The sequence below is a fragment of the Lates calcarifer genome, linkage group LG15 (genome assembly GCF_001640805.2).
Source record: "Lates calcarifer isolate ASB-BC8 linkage group LG15, TLL_Latcal_v3, whole genome shotgun sequence".
NCBI classification, from domain to species: domain Eukaryota; kingdom Metazoa; phylum Chordata; class Actinopteri; family Centropomidae; genus Lates; species Lates calcarifer.
The window spans coordinates 11,084,483-11,103,189 of record NC_066847.1 but is presented as its reverse complement, the minus strand read 5'-3'; the positions used below and the strand labels follow the sequence as shown (position 1 = coordinate 11,103,189).

The 18,707-nt window shown below is 40.8% G+C and overlaps 1 protein-coding gene across 1 annotated transcript; it reads left to right on the top strand.

Annotated features, from left to right (window-relative positions):
• The first annotated feature begins 6,718 nt into the window (after positions 1–6,718).
• Positions 6,719–18,074, top strand: zgc:158689 (uncharacterized protein LOC791177 homolog). The gene is made up of 15 exons (XM_018680385.2): positions 6,719–7,211; positions 9,374–9,519; positions 9,678–9,753; positions 9,949–10,035; positions 10,645–10,706; positions 11,035–11,106; positions 11,337–11,474; positions 12,001–12,153; positions 12,406–12,582; positions 12,674–13,325; positions 13,418–13,619; positions 13,777–13,839; positions 14,194–14,353; positions 14,498–14,538; positions 15,187–18,074. The coding sequence occupies exons 2-15, from the start codon at positions 9,472–9,474 to the stop codon at positions 15,257–15,259; spliced, it is 2,004 nt and encodes a 667-aa protein (XP_018535901.1). The 5' UTR covers positions 6,719–7,211; positions 9,374–9,471; the 3' UTR covers positions 15,260–18,074.
• Positions 18,075–18,707: the final 633 nt, after the last annotated feature.

Below are 18,707 nucleotides of genomic sequence, written 5' to 3'. Positions count from 1 at the left end.
CCGACAAACACAAAGGTCCTCCGTTCTCAGCAGGATGTGATGGCGGCTGAATGTGGCGGACATGACATCTCTGCCCAGTATCTCTCTGATCAGTAAACTCACATAGAACAGGCATGTGCCAAAACAACCGTCCAGACAAGGATTAGTCCTAAATCAGAGGTGTGACATCCTGACCTGCATAAGATTTCTGTTGGTTTCTAAAGTGTTAGTTACTTAGATGGTTTTGACTTCATAGAATCCCCAAAGAAGACCACAGTTAGTATTACTATAGGTTAATAGAGGGACCATAACACGATCTTGAGTTGCTTTTAGTGGTTAATTCAGGATTTCACCTCGAGGATGATGATAAAGACTTGATGAGATGACTGTAAAGCACAGATGTATTTCCAAATATTAATGCAAATACATTCTCTTGTTTAAAATCTGGTTCCCAAAATGTTCCCTAAAAGCTCCATGTGGTTACTGTTTTTCATTTATCTTTAACATAAAGCAAAGCTGACTTTTCTGTAACTGTTACATGTCCTTCATTATACAGGGTCGGCATTTTGAAATGGCACACACGTGATGTGGCTGCTAAACCTCACCGACCACCTGTTGCTCCCAGTGACCAGCCTCTACATTGTGTTTGTCTGTTTGTGTGTGTGTTTCAGTGTGTTTGTGTTGGTAGTTCATACATGATTCACCGTCCTTTATCAATAATGAAACAGAGTGTGAATACATACAGAACATACAGTCTGTTTAGTGATAAAGATCATGTCTGCCTTCAATGAAATTTCCACAAATACTGATGCAAAAATGATTTACTGAGCTGCAGACACAGGAGAATAATTATTCCCTGTTTTAATTGAGAAGCATCTGTGTAAACATTTAAAACTGTTTTAAGGGGAAACAACCTTTGTATTAAACATGTCCTGTATCTGCAGTGCACTTGTTGTGATTTACAGGACTTAGAGAGGAGAGACAGATGGTCAAGGCACCGAACCGTGTCACACCCAATCTCCACTGTTTAGCCCTAAGTTTATTACCACCCACAGGTCACTCAATTAACCTAATTACAAACAGTTGTTGTGCTACCTTAGCCAGAGATAAGTGGGCTTGCACGTTGCTCTGTGTGTGTGTGTGTGTGTGTGTGTGTGGGGTAATCCATGGTGAACACCGGGGTCGTGCACCGTCCCTGCACCATATGGTCAAGGTGGATATTTAAGTAGTACGATTAGTCTCAAATTAAAAACTGACAACTGCAGTTAGACCTGTGATTAAAAAACAGTTGACTCTGACAAAATACAGCACTTTCCATTTGTAAACAAACAGATTCTTTCTAGACAGAGGATAGATTTGAGTTAAATCTTTAATCGTCCTGGAGCATTACAAGATCAATGTCTAAATTGTTTTTTCTGGTGACTAGTTCAGCAAGAATTTGTCGGGACACAGCAGAGATTAAGAAAAGTCTTTGTCGATATAAATCACGTGCAGTTGCATTTTGCGTAGCTGATGCTTCATACTGTTGTAAGTCTTTAGTGTTAAATGAGACACTAGCTACCATTAAAACGCCTCTTTACTAAAAGCTGTATGATGCCAGAACAACAGGCTCATTAACGAACAGTCCACAGTCAACACTGTTACATTATACACGTACAATATTATATTTCCCATGATGTTATACATTAAATAACATATCAGTTTTGTTTGTCATTTCCAATATTTGGCAGTGCAACAATACAAATATTGCAAAATGGAGTATTAAGTATCAGAGAAAGTTTAAAATGTTTGTTTGTGATATTAGATGCCAAACTGTCAATTCTTTGCTTAAGAAACTTCATCCACCCTCACTCTATATACTGTCAGGACCACCTGCACTCAGAAACACATCAGGACAGTGAATTAAATATGTTGTAATCCATAGTCCTCAAAACTGGGATCTAAAAAACCCCTGCAGCTGTTTTCTTTGTACAAAATGTATTATTTTGGAATTCTTTCAACCAGTTGTGTTTGGTTATTGTTTAAAAGATCACTTCATTTTCAACGAATAAATCTACCTCTAGTTTACACCAGTACCTGGACTGAACAGACATGAATTAAATTTAAATACTTTTTAGATCGATTGGTTCAAGGCTCAAGTTTAGTCATCCATAAAAAAGTTCCCTTTCCAATCAACAAACACACACACACATATACATAAATACCCACTATAAGAAAACCATAGATAAAAGTGAAATTAAAACTAAAGTACATTATAAAACGGTTAAAAGGACAATTAACAATCAAATGGATGTTACTTTTCTTTCTTATGCAAACTGATGCCTGTTGAGCTATGTTAAATATAAAGTTGTTTCACATAATATTTTAATCATGTTTATCATTTTTGATAATATGCTCAAATCTGTAAACATGTTTTTTGAAAAAGTTTGTGTTTCTGTCTTCTAAATAGTGACAGTATACATACAGAGGAAAACTGTGGCTGTTAATCAGCCTTATTGTTACACCTCACTGAAATGACTGAACTAATATAAAGCAACATTTAACACACAGGTTGAATTCATGCTGAAAAAGTGTCCTTACCTCAGAGTTACCTTGTGGATGCAGCTTGTAGCCACAGTGTGGACGTGCAGTGAGTGAGCAGCGATTGAACCCCCCTCACACACTGATGAGATTGAGAGAGATTTACTCCAGAGGAGCGCTCAACTCCTTCTATCCCTCCCTCATTGTCTCTACCTCTCTTTTCTCTCCTCCTCTCCACCCGTCCTTCCTCTTTGTTGTTTTTTTCTTGGAAGACCACACCTCTTTTCCTCTCACACGGTTTTTTCATTGACTTTGGCATCTCACTCACATCTCCACCATCTTTTCTTTTATTCCTTTGTTATGGTATAGCTGAGGCTTTTTTCTAAATTTCCTTGCTCTTACATACTAAACAAACACTTAGAAAAAATACCCCTTGTTTTTTTTTTTCATCCCTTCAAACAGGACAGAAAACATTGGCCTCTACTCCTCCAGCACGACGTCACTCGGCTCACCTAGATCTCAGCACAGGAGTAATTGGCCTGATTAATTCCTCAACTGACTGACAGCCAGCGAGGTAGTGGCAGGACAACAGATGGCTGCTTTAAGATCAGAATAAATCACACAACACACAAACAATGGAGCCTGCATGGTGATGATTACAGGACAGACACTTATACTCACATTAACATTAGAGAACAGGTTCAGACTCACTGGCATATGTTGGGCACGAGCTCTGTTCCCTGACAGGCCTCTGATTAAAACCTGACTTAACAACACCGACAGGCTGAGGGCAGCAAAGATAAAAACACTGTTTCTTCATAAATTCAACATAATATTCAAAATATCAAACTCCTACTGGTAGAAGTTTCATCTGACAGTCAGAGCAGTCAGAGGAGTTTGTTTAACACCTGGTGAGTATCGAGGATTACGGAGGTGATCTTCTAGGGTGAATGAGGCGAGGAGTCAAAGTTCCTGCCCTGCTGACTCTGTGACTGTCTCAGCGTCATTATGTATAATTACATCTTAATTAACAGGGCTGGGTTTCCCAGAAGTGCCTGAACGTGATTTAAAGGCTGGGCACAAATAGTTTGGCTTAAAAAGTATGAAATAAATTAAAGCTCTACAAGTGTCATGTTTTGCAGCAACTTGAAGATTCACAAACACAAATACACACATGTTGATCTCTGTCGCTTTCAGGGACATTACATAGACTTTGATTCATTTCCTAAAGACTCTAACCACTGACCCAAAAATCAGCCTTTTCCCAAATGGGGACACGGCTTTTGTCCCCAGCTGGACAAGCTGTTCTCAGTTAACTGGTCTTCAGTCTGAAATTTGTCCCCAAAAGAAGCCAGTGACCGAGGCGAACGCGCACACACACACATGTCCACACACATTATGGCCCTCTGCTCTCACTCAGTATAACTCACTATAAAATGTATTGTCTGTCATTCAACAGATAATGAATGCTATATTTACTGTTCCTGTGTGTCAGGTCTTCACATTGGCAATGTTCATTTTATTACTAAGGGCTGTTAAAAAGTGATCTACTGGTATAAAGTAGAATTGTTAAAACCATATTAACCATTTGTTGTTATTATCTGTTTATAGTGAGCAGAAGAAACTGGCAGAAACTGAACAAAATCACCCTTGACTTTGACTTCTTCTTCTTCTTTTTTAGATTCTGTGTATTAATGATTTCAGAAAAGACTGAATCTTTTCTTGCAGTCAGTTCTGTCCCCTCTGGACAGTATCAAGAGTAACTGCTCAGTGTTTCATTTTTTCACTGAACAGTATCATAAACCATGTCACAGGTTTAAATTGTTGACAAATAAATCTCAGATAATAGTGTCATGTATGTGAAATGTAAAAATCCTTTTTTTAAAACTCATCTATGCCCACATCTCCCTCAGCCTCATCTGTGATTTAGCTTTAATGAGGGAAATAAAAAGAGACACCTTTTTACATAGACTCACTTCTTCAATGCACAAGTGCCACAAATAATTTTGATTTTAGCACACACTGTTGTTTTCTGTTACAGCTTGAACAGATTTCAGATCCAGAGAGTTATTGATGTTGATATACTGATGTACATGTTTTGATGCAATGTCTATGCAATTTAAAACGTCAGCTGGATGGTCTAAATTCAGGCAAACCCAAACACCTTACCTGTTTCAGACACACCAGTCTGTTTTGTCAGTGCGTGCCAACATGAAGGTAGATGGACGAATGGATGGGAGAGATGTGTGTGATGCATCTTTATTGTTTAATAGGTCAGTGTGAGCCGAGGTCTCCTGTCCGTCAATCTCCTTAGCTCGTGTGAATTAGGCCCTGAGGAAGTGAGCCGAGACACAAACAGCTTTGCGGCTCAGGTCCAAGGACACAAGACCACAGACGTCCCAGTGTTCCCCTCAATGCTGAACCAAGCGACCCAGAACCCCAGAGAGCACGCTCGTCTGCCACGGCTGGCAAACTGGAGGCTGCTCTGATGATGATGGAAAAAGTCTGATGAACAAAGGGATGGTCACAGGGAAGGTTGTGTCCAGTAATATGATGTGCTCTATTAGTGTGAGCAGTGTTATTGACCGTGTGTGTGTGGGTGGGTAAGCTGCAGTGATGAGGTGAGGAAGGTGCATGTGGACTGTGAAGATTGTCAAGTAACACCTGAGTAGAAACAGCTTGTGCTGACTGTCTCATTCACTGACTTTATTCAAAGCTAGCTGAACTTCCTACCTGCCTGTCCTGGTCCTCAAGATACAGATTTACTACTGTAACACAGTCTGACTCTTTACTCTGCACTTGTTTTACTACAGTGGATGTTCAGTCTGGTGGAGGGGGAAGTGCTACAGGAAGTCATATCATACCATCGCCACCCTGTGGTAAAAACCTGCAACTGCAGCACGAGACATCTTCAGTCAGACACCTGGACCTCATGCAGGTGATGTGATGTCAACTTACGTCTCTATGTATTTAATGGGGCCTTAAGAGAAAGTCAGAGTTGTGCTGAGTAAGCAGTGAGGAATAAATATCACACTGACTTCCACAGTTCTTGTTTCGTGGGTCCTGCATACATAATGTGGAATAAATATTAATGAATAAACATTTTACCGGTTTGTGACTGCACCACATTTTAGAGGAAAACCCTCATCTGTATACCCTCATCTGCTACAATAATCTGAAAGTTGCAGCCACTCTTTGTGTTCATTTACTGATTAAATTTTAAATGCAAGCTAGCTCTGCAGCCCAGTCATCAAATGTTACTGTCAGAGTTTACGTTTCTGACATGTTTTATCAGGAAAAGTGCAGGTGTCAAATGTCCTCTGTGAATAAGACCTTTAGAAATTTATGTTGGTATATTTTGAAGTAAGTCAAGTGTTTTTTGAACTGAAAGTTAACCTAAGCTGCAGGTCTTTGGACTGTGGGAGGAAGGCGGAGTACACAGAGAGAACCCACACAGAAAAGCTCCAGGCTTTTCAGCACAGGCTCAGTGACCGTTTTAATTTTTAATTGTATTTTTGATTATTGGTCTAACTCTAATTTATCTAATTTATCAGCCAGTTCCAGTGTTTTTAGGACTAAATGTGATTAAATTTGACCACATTTTGACCAGCAATCATCCTTTTTCAATCTGTAACTAATAACTGTAACTGTCAAATAAACATAGAGAGGTAAAAGTTACACAATTTTCCTTAAAACAAAGTGGAGTAGAAATATAAAGTAGAATCGCTTTTACAATTACAAGACCTTTTTGGTTTTTGGTTGATCCTTACATGACTGGCAGGTGGTGCAGTAGAGGGACTCTGAACTTCAGTATTTCTTAAGGCCTGGTTGTAGTCTTGGTAAAGTACAAATAAGTGAGTGATGCTTTAATCCAACACTTTAGTAAATATACTTCGTTACTTTTCACCGCTGTGTTAAAAATATTAGCTCACACCTGACCCTAAACCTTTTCCACCATTTTCAAAGACCTTTATGTTTCAACCTTTAATCTTTTCATCAGTTATTTATTGCAGTAAATAAAAGGCTTGTGTCCATGCAGGGCCTCCACCTCCTCCTCCTCCTTCTCTGTCTTCCCTCTGAGAACGGGGAGCAGGAATGTGTGATGGGCCGGGTGTATGTAGGCCACTGATAGGCCTTTCCTGTGCTGCTGCTCTGTCTTTGGCTGAAAAAGTTCAAGTCATTATTCTCTCCTCCCGCTGCTATTCAGACGAGGTCCCGTTAGCTCATTGTTATTCTGCCCGAGTGAGAGAGGGAGACAGAGAGAGGCAGACGCAGAATGGGAGGCTGACTGTGGTTTCCAACGGCAGGGAGCTGGTTGTGGAGGTGGAGGTGGGGGGGTTGTCGGTGGTTTTTATGGACTTTTTTTTTGCGGGCGTGAAGGCATGTCGATAATCGGCTCAGTAATGAGGAGAGGTACTGAACGGCACCAAATATCTGACCCCGATTCCTGGGAGTGAGGAGAGGCAGAGAGAGGAGAGGAGAGGGAAAGAGAGGGAGAGAGAGAGAGAGAGAGAGAGAGGGAGAGGGCCATGTGAAAAAGGGGTGGAGGGGAGTTGAGATTTAGTGCTCTGCTGGATGAAACAACCCCCCACTAACTAACGGAGAGGGAAAGTAGCCTAATAGGAAGAAAAGAGGGGGGTGTTGTACTGTTCATTAAACACTCAAAGACGCGCAGGAAGCCTTTATCGTTCCCAACAATGAGATCAGAAAAGGTATGTAACTTCTCTTCTTTTAAAAGTAGCTGAATTATTTGTTACTGTTGCACAAATGGGACCGGAGCCGAGCGTTTGAGATCAACAGGTAGCTGTTATTGCACTGCACAGTGTGGGCAAATGGCAGGGTGCATTTCATTCAGGGGGGAAAAAACCCTCCACTGTGCAATTACTGCTCTGATTTATTTATATTTTCTACTTAAAACAGGCCTTTCAGCAGGTTCTCTTTATTATTAAGACACTTTGCATGAGTTTTAGTGAGTGAAAAGACTTCACTCATCTGTAGCCTTTGATGTGGTTTGTTGAAATGAGATGAGATGGTGTGGAAGAAAAGGTCCATTTAGCACCAGAGGACTGCTTTCTAACTACAGTATTACACATGAATTGATCTTTAGAGAAATGTAGGAGGTAATTGCATTGAGATCTGGAGCTATTTCACCTTAGAATAGAGCAGATACTTTTAAAAACACCATGAAGTATCTGTTAGCATTGCATGTGGAGCTGCAAGTAATGATGATGATGAACTGTTTTAGTTGATTATTTTGCCTATAAAGTGTAAAGAAATAGTGGGAAAATGGGAAAGTTTAAAGTGACACCTTCAAATGTCTTGTCTTGTCCAACCAGAAATTCAAAACCCAAAGATATTAAGTTTATAGTGAAATACAGAACAACTCATTAGATCTGTATAAAATTAGGAGATTTGATTGACATCAACAATTAAATAGTTGCAGATTATTTTTCTGTTGATCAACCACACCGTTTTTAGTTTTTTCAGCTGTACTTGCATGCATCCTTTAAACACCATTTACCATTGCTGTAATCTGTGTGAATTTATGTCCTTTAATGGTTTTTAAGTGCAGAGCAAATTTAAAGAGGCTAGCCCACATGAATGCACCTTCTGTATCAGTTCCCCAACCACCTGCAGACTGTTCCTGTTGCATCCTGAAACAAACAGCACTTTATTTCTTAGAATTAAATCCCACTAAGCTCAAATATACACACTTTATCTAGCTTCAGTATTACATGTTATTGTCATTTTAAAGCATATGCATAGATGTAAAACTCTTCAAGTGACAAAAAAAAAAAGAGTTAGGACAAAGCTCCCACTTCTCAGTCTTATCCTGCAGACTCTTTCAGCCGCTCTGACAAATTACAAACTACACCCGGGTGGCCTTAATGAGCAAGAGTCTGGAAATGTTTTCTTTGTGTCATATACCATTAGTTGATCTGGGTCAACGTTTTCTCTGTAATCTCAGTGTGATAACAAAGGAGGGCTGCACAGGGGAAAACCGAGTGGTTTCAGTGAGTCTTTTTTGCCATCAAATCCAGACTGGAAATCCTCTGACCTCGGAGGAGTCCCCCCTCTTGATCGTCCTCTCTCCGCCAAGGAAACATTGTCGCGGCGTGTTTGTTCAGTGCTCTGACACCTGTGACTTGGACTCGAGGAGCCCATTGTTCTTATCTGAAATGGTATAACTCGTCTGGCACACGAATCTAGGAGAAATATTTGGGTTGTCACAGTGTTGTGAGGCGATAATGTAGAAACTGGCAGCTGAGACTCAGAGGGGATTCATGTGAAAATAACACTGCTGCCCTCAGACAGAAACCAAGACAGTGTGACTTTCTCATCGCTTGTCATGACGGTTCAGTGGCCTCAAAAATCCTCTGGCTGATTTGAATCTCACAACTTATATCATAGAAAGATAACACTGAATAGAGAAGCTTGGGATGAAGATTTGAGAAGACCTTTGCTGAGAAATGTTGTAGTTACTCCGTAAAAGCCGTTTTGATAGTTAAAACCTCCATGTCATTTTTTATTACAGCTGTTTGAGGAGGTCCTGTGTCCCTCTGGACAGTTACAGCTGTGTATGTTTTGTGTGTAACATGTCAGAAAATAGTGAAAAATTAGCTTCTGTTACATGTGTCCAGAACCCAAATACATTTAATTTAGTGTCATTTACAACAAAGAAAACCTGAAAATCCTCACATTTTATCATCTAGACCCAATCAGTGTTTGATTAGATAATTACAAATACTGTAATCACACTGACGTCCCTTTTAATATAAAAACAGTATTTGGCCCTAGTTTTTGGTTGAAATGTTAGGAGTGATTGATGAATAATCACTAATTGCTATATGTTGTTGCTCATCTTCTCTTGTAGGGGATTTGTGTCAACTTTAAAGCCTAGGACCCTGAACAGCAACAGGAGGAGATAAAACAGACGCACATAGTGGCAGTGAATCCGTGAGAGAAGAAAAAATGTCTCGAACCGAAGAGGTCAACAAGATGACAGAAAATGTCTACAAGGTATAACTCTACTCTTCCCCCATATAGGGAATAATTTTTAAGGATGCAAATATTAGTTTCTCACATACACGATCAGTGTGCACTGAGTGGCTTTGAAATGTTGAAACACTTGACAGACTTGCATGTCAGAATTTGTCCATCATGTTTCCTGCCAACAGGGGATTTTGGATCAGTTCAACCCCAGTCTGAAGAACTTTGTGACCATGGGGAAACACTATGAGAAAGCCCTGACAGGTTAGTTTTACACAGGCTAACTCATGGAGACTTAGATTTGTCTTCATGGCTGTATTTCTGATTCACATGGAGTAATGAATGCAGTAAAGGTGTAAGCTTTAAATTACTGACTCGTTTGACAGAAATATAAAGGAAGATCTATACTCTAAACCTAATCTTATACAGATTATACAGATAATTTGCTCTCTTCTTCAGGAGTAACCGTGGCTGCCAAAGGGTACTTTGATGCCCTGGTGAAACTTGGAGAACTGGCGAGCGACAGCCAAGGCTCCAAGGAGCTGGGTGAGTGGGCGGCTGGTAGAGAGGACAGAAGAGAAGGACTGAGTTGAGGAGAAAATAAAAATGAATTGGCACCAGACCTAATAAAGTTTATAGAGTCAATGTGACAGCTGGTGAGATGTTGTATATAGTCTGTGGACCCGCTGCATGTGTTGGTGGGTGAGGAGATGAAGACAAGAGGGAATGAGGAAATGCATAGAGAGAGAGAGCGAGGGAGAGAGAACAGAGGGAAAGGGAGAGAGTAGGGTCATTGTTGGGAGATTAACAACACCACATGATCTCATTGTAATGCTGAAAACAGCGGGGGAGGCAGGCAGGAGTGTCGGAGGGCGAGATGCCAGCCACCACATACTACAGTGCTGTGTGACCGAGGGAGGGACTCACAGCTGACCGCCACTTTGTAAATGAGAAATTGTGTCAAAGCAGCAAGTTTTAGGACATTTTAACTGATGTACACAGATATTAGTAGTTTCAGCTTTTGGCTCTGACTGTCCACACACACAGTGCAACAACTTCTGCACAGGTTAAAGATGCAATGTAACAAATAAAAACATCTGATTGTTCTTCTGTGATGTGATGCTGATGCCTTCACTGCTGTGCTGCTCCTCACAGGGGACACGCTGTTTCAGATGGCCGAGGTACACAGACAAATTCAGGTGCAGCTGGAGGACGTGGTAAGACTGTGCATCAGTGTGTTCATCTCATGATTTTAATGAATAATAACATACTGATTATTTGGTTAAATATTGAAATTGTGATTTAGATTGCAATGCACTGTGTTCATTGATAGATATTTTAACATTTCTGACTTTTAGCAAACATTTAAAAACTCACATGATGTTGAAATAAATGAAATGGGGCTCAGCATCAAACAGCTGGTTTTACAGGATCATTCTGGGCAGCTACCAGTCTGATAAAAACTACAGTCAACAATTTGACATAGATGTTGATGTGTCAGTGTGCTTGTTTTAAAATGCTGTACGTGGGTCTTTTCATCAACAGCTGAAACTGTTTCACTCCGAGCTGCTCGCCCAGTTGGAGCAGAAGCTGGAGCTGGACATCAAATACCTCACAGTATGATAACACGTTTACTGGAATATCTCACATGCAAATTACACACAGACACTTATTTTCTAAAACACAGTCAATCTATTTTTGAGTAATTGTGAGAAAAGCAGGGTTTTGCTCCCTTCTAAGTGGTTAGTTTAATTTATTTGACTGGAAGGGAAACTTGTATAGCTCATTCTATACATGAATCATAATAAATCCTCTGACTTTTTTATTTATATCTGCTTTACCATCAGGCCACTTTAAAGAAATACCAGAGTGAGCGGAGGTCGAAATCTGAGTCTATCGAGCGCTGCCAGTCCCAGCTCAAGAAACTCCGCAGGAAGAGTCAGGGCAGTCGTCATCCCAACAAATATGGAGACAGAGAGATGCAGGTAACAGAAGCCCAGAGCCCCACATGGAAACACAAAGGAAAGCACACAGTATATAAGAAACAAATAGTATATAAAATGCACAAACACGTGAGTCAGACACAGTGATCTTTCATTTGAGAAATCCTTCAAACACATACTAAATATCTCACTCAGCATTACAGCAGCTTAAAAAGCAGAGTTGTGTGAGCGTTTGTGCGAGAAATAGGTCGGTGTGAATGAGATTAAAGAACAATCTGCCTCAGCTGATTTTTCAGAAAACAAGCAACTTAGTGCAAAATGTTTTCCTGGAAGAAACATGAGTGATATAAGAGGGCGAGAGGATTTGGGCACTCAGAGGCTGAAAATGAGAAATCAGAGCGGCGTGTAAGGAAAGGTCACGAAGACAGTACTTTATGATTTGTTATCATTATGTAACAGGCAGGATGTGATGTTATTCCTTTCTCCTTACAACGTGAATTAAAGGTCGCTCTGCGTATTCTACTCGACGTATGTTAGGGTTTACGTGTGTGTGTGACTTTTCCTCCAGTTTGTGGAGCTGATGAGTCGTCGCCAAGGCGAACTGGACACGCTGGTTGCCGCCGGTTACAAGTCAGCGCTCACTGAGGAGAGGAGGCGATACTGCTTCCTGGTGGACAGACAGTGCTGTGTCACCAAACTGCTCATCAACTACCACTCCAAGGTGATCTGGTCACATTTTCTTGTTTATTTAGTCAGGACTCCGCTCAGCTTTGTATAAATCTAGTTTGTATTTCTACTGTCAATAAAACCCATGAAAAGACCACAACCACCAGTTAATGTATCCTAGTAACAAGTATGTGTTCTCATCCCCCTGTTTAAGTTCTTATGATTGGATTTGTTGACAATAAAAATTTAAGGGATGTCAGCTTTTAACAGTGTTGGGGTTTTCTCTTTGTTTTTGAAAATAACCCAGGTGAGAGAGCTTCTGTCACAGAAACTGTCATCTTGGCAGCAGTCGTGTTCTCAGCCAACAAAACTCCCAGAGCGCGCCCTGAACCTGCTGCGTCACACTGCGCCTCAGAGCTCAGGGGCTGCTGGGATAGCCGAGGTCATGCGCCACACCAAGCTCGGCTCTGCTCAGCCAGAACAGGTAAGTCCAGGTTGGATGTTTGAAGTGTACTGTGGTTGTAGGATGAAAAGTCCAATGAGGTTTTGAAAACCTTCTCCTCTTGGTTTTTCAGAGGCTCTCTGTTCAAGAAGTCCCTCCTCTGCTGAACGGAGACTCCAGCCGCACCCAGCAGCAGCGCTCGCTCCCCTCATCCTCCCAGAGTGACACCTGTCCTCCTCAGGGCTCCCCCCAGACTTTCCGCTCTGCATCATCCACCGGAGGAGCTGCTGGAGGTTCATCACGAGGAGCTTCTCCTCAGCACACCAGCACACCTGTCAGTGCGTCAGCCAGCCCCCACCCCGACAGCAGTGCCAGCGGCAGCGCCAGCCCGGCCGCATCCACTCCCACTCCCACCACGTCCGGTGCCTCGGCCCAGCAGACCTCCCTCCTCCTGGCCACTAACACGTCCAATCTCTCCCCGAGCCTCATCCCCTCCACCGTGATGTCACTCAGCCAGATCTCCCCGGCCAGCAGCTCCCTGCATGGCATGACCCTCCCCATCCCACACAGTGCTCCTCACAGTCCCCCGCTGCCTCACAGCGCTCCTCTCTCCAGGGCCATGACTCCTGTGCAGCTGTTGCACCAACAGGTGGGACCAGGAGGGAGCAATGCTTCATCACCATCACACAACCCCTGGCTGCTGAAGGCTGCTGAAATGTGCGCTACAGCCACGCTTCCGCTGCCAAGGAGACCTGTCAGTGAAATGAGGCTGGGTGGCTTTCAGGGTAAGATGTGACGCAGCATGGCTGTCATGTTTGTGCTTGTGTGTGTATGTGTCTTCATCCCCAACCCTTTCTTCTTTCTCTCCTCTTTCCAGGCTCTAGTCTTCCCAGGATGCTGCCTTTATCTGGACCTACACGTGTGGAAGCCATGTTTGCTCACTCTCCTGGAGCATCGGAGGGCGCTGGAGTCGGGGGTGGGGCTTGTTTACTGCACTTCCTGCCTGGTGACAACATCACCTTGCTCATCTCTGAGCCCAGAGACGGGTGGCACTACGGTCAAAATGAACGGACCGGACGGTATGTTTTATAAACCACTCACTGTTTAAACTAGAAACTACTGAAAACCCCTGAATTAAATGCTGCATGACCTGAAGGAGAGTTTGAGCTTTTAGCATTGTTAAAATGCACAAAATTAAAAGACTCTGGAAGGTCTCAATAACATTTTCCCTCACAGGAAAGGCTGGTTCCCTTTCTCCTACACTCAGCCACACCACAGTAAGATGGATCACCTCGAGAGGTAAGTCAACACTAAATATCCAAGGGCTTAAAGATTGTTGATGAACTTTGATGCTCCTCCACTTCCCTTCAGTCTTTTAAAGAAGGGATTCATGTTCACTCTTCCCTTTTCCATCCGTATTCTCAATAAGTCAATCATCTTTCATACCAGACACACAGAAAGTCACAGCAGCACATAAACTGCAGAATGAAACACTGTTTTGCCCTTCAGTCTTTCCACTTCTCCTTCCAACACCAACAACATTGCTGATGAATTCACACAGAACCAACATCTGCCATCTCTCATCGTGTTTCCTTTCTCCTCCTTTTCTTTCTTGTGTATTCTTTCCTCTACGTCTGTGACCTTCCCCTGTAGCTCACTCTTCTTATCTAAAGCTAACAGCACTAGTACCGGCCAGCTCGACAAGCTGGTGTCACCGGGTCTCACCCCGGAGTCAGAGGAGGAGCGCTCCCTTCCTCCCCAGAGGGTCAGCACCTTCCGCCCGCGCCCGTACAGCATGGCCGACAGCAACAAGGTCAGAGACATGAAACTGTGTGTGTGGGGGGGTAAAGGGTTAGAGTGAATGTGCTTGACCCTCACTGTTCATACTAATGACAGAGATAGAGTATAGAGTAACAACAGGAATCTAATAATTAACATTGTTTCTTCTGTGTTTCAGATCACTGCAGATTTGGCCTCTCCACCACCCTCCCCAACCAGGTATGTTTGTAGCAACCTGCAGGTACTCAGGTGTGCAATTAAAGGGACACTCCACCGATTTTACACGTGAACATCAGTTTACTCACAGTACTTGTCAGCCTGTGACCAGAAAGTTAATCAGAAAAATAACCCTGATGATGTCTTCAGGGTTGGATTTGCTTGAAATTTGTGAGAGAAAGTCTGCGTTATGAACTGGAGACACTGAGTTTCACAGACATTTACCAGGTAGGCAAGGTCTACAGTAATAGAAGATGCTATTGATTTGCATCATGGGAACTGTGCAATCCAGTGTTTTGGGGTGTGACTAGGGACTAAATGTCAGGATGTCTCAGGTTCTCAGGAGTACCCCTTTAATCACCAGGGAACACTAACTTGACAAGGTTGAGGATGAACAATTACTTCACACATATTAGATTGCTGAAAGAGGAGATGAGACAGGAAATTAGGTTAGCAACACAACAAAAGTCCCCCGTTGAAGTCAACTGAGGATATTACAATTACATAATAATTGTGTCTTACAGTAATAAGCCACCAGGGTGCCCCTGATGTCTCTTTTAGCCGTAACAGATAGATAGGAATACTGCAGATATTCATGCCCTTGTCATTCATTATATGATTCCTTTTATTTTTATCTTTTCTTTCCCTCAGGCCCAATCCATTCGCCCATGTACGACTCAGAAAAACCGTCACCAACGATCGCTCAGCTCCTATCATTGAGTAAGTGGTTGATTCCCACAGCAGCGATCCACTTTTCTGTTCTCTGTCAGCCTCAGGTTGAGTCCTGGAAAAACAGCACACTGGTTCATGTTGATTTTTTTGAATAGTACTTTACTGTGTATGTCCTTCTGTTTGCAATTTAATCAAATACAGATCAAAATTTTAAAATCAAATTACAAAAGCTTCATGTGTAAAGGCTGATTGGGTATAAATGTGATCACTGTTCATTCACTGTTGAGTTAGTTAATAGGAGAAAGTAGAAACAGAACTGCTGTGATATTTGAAAGTTCTGTTTGAGTGAGACATGGGCATTAAAATAAAACCTAGGCTAGTTTTTAAGAAACAGAAGTATGATGTTTGGCTGTACTTAGTTTGTATCCTGCTCGTCCAGAATAACTAACATTTTTAGGTTTGTCTCTGCCTGTGGAGGATGCCTTTTGTTTCTCTTACTGTTTTACAGTGCAATTTTCTTTTCTTAACACAACCTTTAATCTAGTTCTTTCTTTGTTTTTGTGTGCCATACTCAGAAAAGTTTTCTTTGTTCAGCTGATTTAGGGACTGGCTCCTAATAGCAGGTTGTTAACTTTCACCTGGAGTGTAATGAAGTGTTATGGGAAGAGGACAGGCTCCTACTCTAAAAGTGCTATTACAATATTGTATTTTCTAGAAGCTGCCAGAAGCTCTCTTGGTTTCAATGAAGGTAAACTTTTACATTTATTCATGTCTTTTCTATTTTAAAATGTAGTTGTCTGGCTGAGAGATACTTGGCATATTTTAATGAAACTGGCACACTGAGTTATTTGTTTGTGTCACTTTTACCTTAAAATGACTGAACATGGGCAATGCCATTTGAGTGTACAAGTCCCTGTTGGTTATAACTTATGTTAATGACCTTTAACACAACACACTCTGCTGCTGTGAAGTTACATATAAGTATTTTATGAATGTAGATTTTTGGATTTAACTCTTTGCCTGAGCTCAAAATACAATGTAAAAACACACTCTACCTTAAATGTGATGATTCAAATGATTGATCATTTCCCAGTGCAACCACTGAGTGAAATCCTCAAAACTGTACTTATTTAATACAGAGCAACTCTTACGAAACAAAGAAACAGAAAAACTCATTCATTAGCATCACTTATACAAACTGTGACTGGTAATAGTTGAACGATTAGATGGTGTTATTATTGAGAGAAGAGTTGTTTTTAGAAAGTAGCACGTTGTGGATGGCTCAAAGACTTAAGAATGAGAGATTTTTGCGTGCTTAGTCTTTGGATTTGATGTCTTCTTGATTCCTTTTCAGTCCCAAATCTAAAGCTAAAGCTATTCAACATCTAGCCTAGTCAATCCTTAGTTGTATGTTTACCAATCAGACTGAGCAGAATCTTCAAGAGAGATGTGAAAGCCAAGACAGATGACAGGACAGGAGTTTTATTGGGGAATAGTATTTATGAAAGTGATGAAGAAAGCATACGGGAAGTTGACCAGTGTCTGAGCAAGTGTTCATGGTAAACTAGAGATATCCAAAGTAATGTTCTGTAGCTCTGTAGTCGCCTCTAGCAAAAGTGGTGAAATTTTGTGTGTGTGCAAACTGAAACAGTTGTTCTCTTGTTGTAACAGCCTTGAGTTGCTGTGATATTTTAGCACCTTTACGATTCAAGAGATCACCCACAAGGTGTTGTAGAAAATCATCTCTAACATCAGATATATTGCTTTGAGTAGTAGCATCATTAATGAAGATGACAGCAAAATGATAGAGCTAATGCTTATTCATGCTTGTAAATAGTGCATAAAACACATGATTGTATGACTTTTATTTGACTTTTTATAATGATATTTCACTTTGGTGGAACATTTTGACTCTAGAGGCAACAGAAGTGGTTAACTTCCAGTACTGGAACCTCTGTGAATCTGTTGGTCATGTTATTCAGTCTTTTCTCTCCTACACTGAACAAACAGGAAATAAGACTTACACTGTGACACAGTGAAAATTACATATTATTCACCTACATAGGAGTGAGTGCGCTTAAAACTGAGAATATTGATTCTTCTAGACTCAAATCTTTGAATAAAAGTAAATTGTGACTGTAGTGGTCCATGTTAGTAGTCCATAAAATCTAAAATAGAATAAAGTTTGCTCTGACTTTGGTGGGAAATACTAGAAAACAAATAATTTTTGTTAAGAATACATTTTTTAAATGTATTCTTAACACAAAATGTAAAAACTAGGTTGTAGAAATGATTGATAAAGAAAAATAACATAGTCTACAGTGTATGCAACATAGAAATATATAAAAATATAAATGTTATAAATATGTAACAGCAAGAAATTTATGGCAAACTGATGACACAAATTTACAGTACTACAAGTCTGCAGGATATTGTACGTGTGCAGAAAAGTTTATGTGTAACTGTCTTGAAAATACTTGGAATCGGTTCATCACCAGTTGTCGTCGCATATAATGTACATCAGGATGCCTGATGTGCAAAATATATGTTTGTTATTGCCTGTTTGTACAAACTCTGCTACTAGACACAGGAAATTATCCAAAGTTCAAAACTCTTCCTCCAAAGTGAAATATCATTTTAACATTGCACACCAATTTACACAGTTCCTTGCTTCTGTAAGACAGAATGCAGCAATGTAAACAGCCTGTCAGACTGTTTTCTGAATTGCATTGACATGAAATCCTGGTGACTGCAGAAGATATTTTATTACTATTATGATGATGATGATGAATACTGCTGAGGAAGACATTCTTTACCTGAAATACTGAATATTGACATGTTGTGAAATAAAAGTTCTCTGAAAGAAACCTGTCTTCACTGTTACTGTATATGTTTATATCTTTTAAAACTCACTGAGATTTTTGTATGTTGTTTTTAAATGTGCATTTACGCTATTTATGCAGCAAATCATATATATCCATAGTGTGTGTTTGTTTGGTGAACACTGTACATACTGTACATGAACATAGCATTAAAATGTCTATGAAGTGACTCTGGCATTATAACAATGAATAATCTGCAGCCCCATAATAAATGGTAAGTCTTAATGTGGTTTAATGTGGTACTGCACCACGTCTTATTCTGCCTCTGTTCTTATGCAAGTGGAGCCATGCTGGTATGAAACAAGGAATTCATTTTCAAACAGTATTAATCGGATTCTAGCTTCTCTTGTCATGCTAAGCCTCCTCTGAAGGATCAGGGCTGTGTCAAAGCTAAGTTTCAAAACTCTTATGACCTGCTCTGTAAAATTAAACAGAGATCTTGACCCTGAGTCATGTTTTCTGACAGAAAAGTTACATTTATTTCACATTTGTGGGTGTTTGAGACTTTGGTCTACAAACCCAACAGCTATCGCAGGGTGGGAAGTCGATAAGATTTCATCCTAACTTCTTTAAATAATATATTAAAAGAATTAATATTTTAGCTTCATGTTCAAGTTC